The 5,554-nt window shown below is 38.4% G+C and overlaps 2 protein-coding genes across 2 annotated transcripts in view; both read left to right on the plus strand.

Annotated features, from left to right (window-relative positions):
* The window catches only part of LOC116674250 (coagulation factor XIII A chain-like), a 32,082-nt gene extending 30,245 nt beyond the window's left edge, over positions 1-1,837 (plus strand). The window contains exons 11-12 of the mRNA XM_032506851.1: positions 1,369-1,372; positions 1,830-1,837. Coding sequence (XP_032362742.1) covers positions 1,369-1,372; positions 1,830-1,837 — 12 coding nt within the window. The remainder of the gene's footprint in view (positions 1-1,368; positions 1,373-1,829) is intronic.
* A 187-nt stretch (positions 1,838-2,024) lies between these two features.
* On the plus strand, positions 2,025-5,527 carry LOC116674251 (coagulation factor XIII A chain). The gene is made up of 3 exons (XM_032506852.1): positions 2,025-2,224; positions 4,393-4,498; positions 5,287-5,527. The coding sequence occupies exons 1-3, from the start codon at positions 2,025-2,027 to the stop codon at positions 5,320-5,322; spliced, it is 342 nt and encodes a 113-aa protein (XP_032362743.1). The 3' UTR covers positions 5,323-5,527.
* The last annotated feature ends 27 nt before the right edge of the window (positions 5,528-5,554 follow it).

Here is a 5,554-nt window from a genome sequence, read left to right on the forward strand (position 1 = left end):
TGACGGGAAAACCAGAAGTGGTAAAATGCTGTAATGAGTAGCTCTTGTCTGCAGAGGTGGAAAAAATCCTAAAATATTGTACTCAAGTAAAAGTAACAATACTTTCATGAAATTTACTCAAGTACTCAAGTGAAATTACCTATCTGAAACATTACTCAAGTAAAAGTAATAAGTAGCTCATTTAAAATGTAAAAGTTACTTAGTTACATTAAAACTAAAACTAAAACTGGGCGGGGGGATCCCTCCCATGTAGTGAAAATAGATCAAAGGGTCATAAATGCAAAAGTATTTTGTTTTCAATGTAAGAAAAATCTATACAAATGTATAAACATATTCAGTATACAAATGAACATATACAGTATAAAAATTTAACATGACACATGTCACTCAATTTAACCAGTGTCCTACATACAGTACAGGCCAACAGTTTGGACACACCTTCTCATTCAATGAATTTCCTTAATTTTCATGAGTATTTACATTGTAGATTATCACAGAAGGCATCAGAACTATGAATGAACACATAGGAAATTATGTACTTAACAAAAAAGTGTGAAATAACTGAAAACAAGTAGCCACCCTTTGCTCTGATTACTGCTTTGCACACTCTTGGCATTCTCTTGATGAGCTTCAAGAGGTAGTCACCTGAAATGGTTTCCCAACAGTCTTGAAGGAGTTCCCAGAGATGCTTAGCACTTGTTGGCCTTTTTGCCAGCTTACTCCAAACCATCTTGATTGGGTTAAGGTCCAGTGACTGTGGAGGCGCAGCCCTCCATCACTCTCCTTCTTGGTCAAATAGCCCTTACACAGCCTGGAGGTGTGTTTGAGGTCGTTGTCCTGTTGAAAAATAAATGATGGTCCAACTAAACGCAAACTTTATGGGATGGTATGTCGCTGCAAGATACAGTGGTAGCTATGCTGGTTCTAAATGCCTTCAATTTTGAATAAATCCCCAACAGTTTCACCAGCAAATCACCCCCACACCATCAATCCTCCTCCTTCTTGGTCTTTCTTTCCTGGGGAGGTCCTCGTGTGAGCCAGTTTCATTGTAGCGCTTGATAGTTTTTGCGACTGCACTTGGGGACACATTCAAAGTTTTTGTAAAGTTTTTGCAATTCTCCTGACTGACTGACCGTCCATTTTTTAAAGTAATGATGGGCACTTGTTTCTCTTTACTTAGTTGATATGTTCTTGCCATAATATGAATTCTGTCCAATAGGACGGTCAACTGTGTATCAACCTGACTTCTGCACAACACAACTGATGGTCCCAACTCCATAATAAGGCACGAAATTCCACTAATTAACCCTGACAAGGCCCACCTGTGAAGTGAAAATGAGGTGACTACCTCATGAAGCTCATTGGGAGAACACCAAGGGTTTTCAGCACTATCAAAAAAGCAAAGGGTGGCTACTTTGAAGAAACTAAAATTCAAGACAAGTTTTCAGTTATTTCACACCTTTTTGTTAAGTACATAATTCCACATGTATTCATTCATAGTTTTGATGCCTTCAGTGATAATCTACAATGTTAATAGTAATGAAAGTGAAATTAAAAGGAAAATAAAAAAAACGCATTGAATGAGAAGGTGTGTCCAAACTTTCGGACTGTACTGTATGTTGTCTTGCCGGTTGCCAGTCCTAGAAAAAAAAATAGTAATGACATGAAACATGTTGTTTTGCTAATTGGGAATTTGCTATTAGTCATGAAAACTTTATTTGAAGTACTAATGCACAAATACTCACGAAAACATGCTTCCGCAGATTATTGTTAATTTTGTCACCTATTTGTAATTTAGTCTTAGTCTTGTGCCAAGTGTCCTTTTTAAGTCAATTAAGTCAATTTAGTCATGATGAAATTAACATTACCTCGGATTAGATGTGGAGTTTTGAGTATTGAATGCTGCCAGGTCAGTCACTTTTGGCAAGCACCATGTTGGCCATTGAGTTGTGATACTATTGGCCCTCTGGAATTCAAATGAAATGTGGAAATTATTATTATTATCTGGCATTTTTTTATTGGAGATGTTCTTGACTTGTGTTGTTGTTGCTCTTCTTTTTCTACTACATCTTCTTCTGTGTTTCCAGCTGAGCGGCTTTTCCAAGGTGAAGCAGCAGATGTTTGTCAACGTTTCCTTCACCAACCCCTTCAACTTTGCCCTGAAGGCCTGTAGACTGTCCATGGAAGGAGCTGGATTAATGAGCGAGAAGACACGTTTCTACAGGTGCACACACACACACACACACACACACACACACACACACACACACACACACACACACACACACACACACACACACACACACACACCACACACACACACACACACACACACAGAAAGTGGGAGTTCTAGGGATGGTGGAGCACCCCCTGGTGGCCCAGCTTTAAAACTGGGAAGACAATAAATTGATAGCTTCTAAATATCTCTGGTTGTTCTTTCTGTTCCACGACATTTTGAATGCCATGTTTGGGGTGTGTGGGATGAAGAGAAGGATATATTTTGTAATTTTCAAACAACAATCATTCCGCTCAGTCAAAGAACTTGCTCGCTTTGTATCAGCTCTACATCTACAAACGAGAGGACTCTTCACCAAGGTGGAACAGCTGATCCAGTTGGGCCTCTTGGGCCAAAAGGTCTTTCTCAGCTCTTCACTGCCTAAAAAACCTGGCTCCGTATATGTTAGTGATACTATAGCACTATCACTCAGAGTAGACTTTCACACATGGCACTGCTCAACGTCCACAAAGACAATTTGGATGATCTGATATTCAGGGTCTCTTGGCAGAGTTTATCAAAGGCTTAGTTTTTTCATCGTTGGTTTTTGAAATTTGCTGTGCAGGCCATGTTGAGACAGGCTTAACATGGTTTAATGTACCTAAACAACATCTGTCTCTACTGCGTCAAGAATGACTGTAGTCGTCCTTCTGTCTGAGAAATCAGAAATTTACCTCGTCTGTAGAATGCTTCATGGCTCCAACCTTGCTTATAGTGGAGAAATGCAGAGTCATAACATTTTTAGCTGTCTCCAACACTGTTGGACTTATTTTAGGACATACACATATTTCAGAGGCAAATTGAAGGATTTACTTAGAATGAAAAAATCCCTGAAGAGATGAACAATTATTGAAAGAAAATCATTGTCTATGTAATTTTCCCATTACAACATATACATATATATATATATATATATATATATATATATTACCCAATTAGCAAATCTAACGTTTTCATAAATAAATTTCCTACTTGTTGATGTCTTCCTAAACTAACTTTAAAAGGTAAATTGTGAGTATTTTATGGAGGAACAAAGAGATATGAAATGTTTGCAGTGTTTGTATTACTTACATGGCAAATGTCAAAATCTGTTGTTTAAGACACACTTTAAAATAAAAAATAAAAAAACTATGTAAGTTTAACAGTCTGTTTCATTTTTCATGGACTATATTTCAAATAAATTACAAAAATAGACTGAATTTACTTAAAACCTGTAAGTGTGAATAACCATACCATTTGTATTTTCCCTATCCGGAATATTTTCCTATAACTTTTGTACAGTGGGAGGAAGTGGAGACACGTTGTCCATCTTTATATACAGGCTATGGTTTCATTTCATTTCATTTCATATATTTATTATACAGGAAAGTTAGAAAAGTAACATTGCATTACAATATAAAAACGGGCCTGACTCAGTTTAAAAACTGGTTTTCAGCAGGTTCCAATACAGTTACATAAGGACAAAGATATTTATACAAGACATCCGCTGGGCTAGATAAATATGGACAGTGCAAACAAGGCTTGAATAATACATAAACAAATTAATTAATGCGTGCAAGTGTTACTGTTAATAAGGAGCTGTTTGTATGCCTTTTTGAAATATGTGATGGATGATAGTGTTCTGATGTGATACGGAATTTCATTCCAAATCGTGGTATATGTATAATAAAAAGATTTCTGACCAAAGTTGTTTTTGTACGGGGGAACTGGGATAAGTGCCTGTAAGACCGACCTAGTGAGGCGACCTGGTCTCACGTGTGTCGGAAAAAGTGCAACAAGTGCTGGTAAGGCGGTATTTTGAATCTGAAAATAAAATGCAATTGCGTGGCTGTTTATAAAGTTTTCATAAGTCAGAGCCTTAGAGCGTTCGAGTGCAATACAATGGTGAGACCCCTTTGGAAGGTTACTGTGAATCTTGAGAGCTCGATGGTATAGTCGTGCTATTGGTTCAGTGATTTCCTTCGTGGTAAGTGACCAAATAGGAAGACAGTAGAACATGGTTGAAAACACAATTGCATGTAAGTAGTTTTCAGAAACAGAAGAAGAAAGAAGAAAATGACATGTTGAGGCTGGTTGGCTCGTGTGTATTTATACTTGTACACCTGTGTGTGTTTCAGAGTCATTGAGCCTCAGGCTTCCATCTACTGGAAGGAGTCGTTCAACCCTCGGCGGGCCGGAAATCGCTGCCTTGTAGCGGTGATGCATTGCCGTAACCTCTGTGAGGTAACCTCCACACCTTCCTCTCTCATATTACCAGCGGTGGAATGGAACTACAATTACTCAAGTACTGTATGCCATCACTGTGTTCATGTTCAGATATTGTCAGTGGATATTCGCCATTGTTACGTATCCGACCACAGTCATTTCTTATTTTCAACAAATTGTGTATACAAATACAACACATATTTTCTATGGGCTCGTAAAAAATTGGATAGTAACAAGGGCTGGGAAGATTTTGTTCCCAGGACCGTATAAAAATAAATGGCAATACATACACATACATAACAATACACTTGTCTCACACTTCAACAAAGAAAACCTTGCTGTACACAGTTTTCTGATGATAGGAAACACAACAGAAATTAAGTGCAATGCAAAATGTATTTCTCACCGCAACAAGTGCTCCAGTGAGTTCATTATGTTTCTACTTCTAAATCTCAACAAAGTACACAGTTGCCATACAATGTGTGTTTAATGTATAAATCTATTCACCAAATGGAGGGTCAGTGATTGGCAGAACAGGCAGCAAAGTGACAGTGCTTTGATCCAATGGAAATCTAATCTGTCAGATTGATAGCACTCTAGCCCATTGGATTGAGGGGCCCAATAATATCTCAGGGGATGCGGGTGCCACCCCCGCCCACTGTAGAGCACAACTGCTGCGCATGGACACAGTTCTATTGAGCACAAATTTAAAGTACTTGTACTTTGAGTATTTTCCATTTCTGCTTTGTTCTTCTTCTCCACTACATCTCAGAGAGAAATACACTTGCCCTGTTGTGTTTTCACAGTTGAGGGGAGTTGCTCGCATCAAAATCACGCCCTGAGATGATTGGTCCACAGAGCTGTGTGACCCAACCCCGCTCCATTTCTACTATGCCTCCACCAATCACAGCAGCTCCAAACTGAGTGGGCGGAGCCGACAAACCACGCAATCAATGTCTTTGATGATTTTATTTCTTGTTTAATTGTAATTTATACAAATCATTGGAAATTCCAAGCTTTGACATTTTTGCCAGAGGCAGGATAGTGACATTTTAAAATGAGTTTAGTTTAGTG

Source organism: Etheostoma spectabile, chromosome 24 (assembly GCF_008692095.1).
Source record: "Etheostoma spectabile isolate EspeVRDwgs_2016 chromosome 24, UIUC_Espe_1.0, whole genome shotgun sequence".
Taxonomy (NCBI): Eukaryota; Metazoa; Chordata; class Actinopteri; order Perciformes; family Percidae; genus Etheostoma; species Etheostoma spectabile.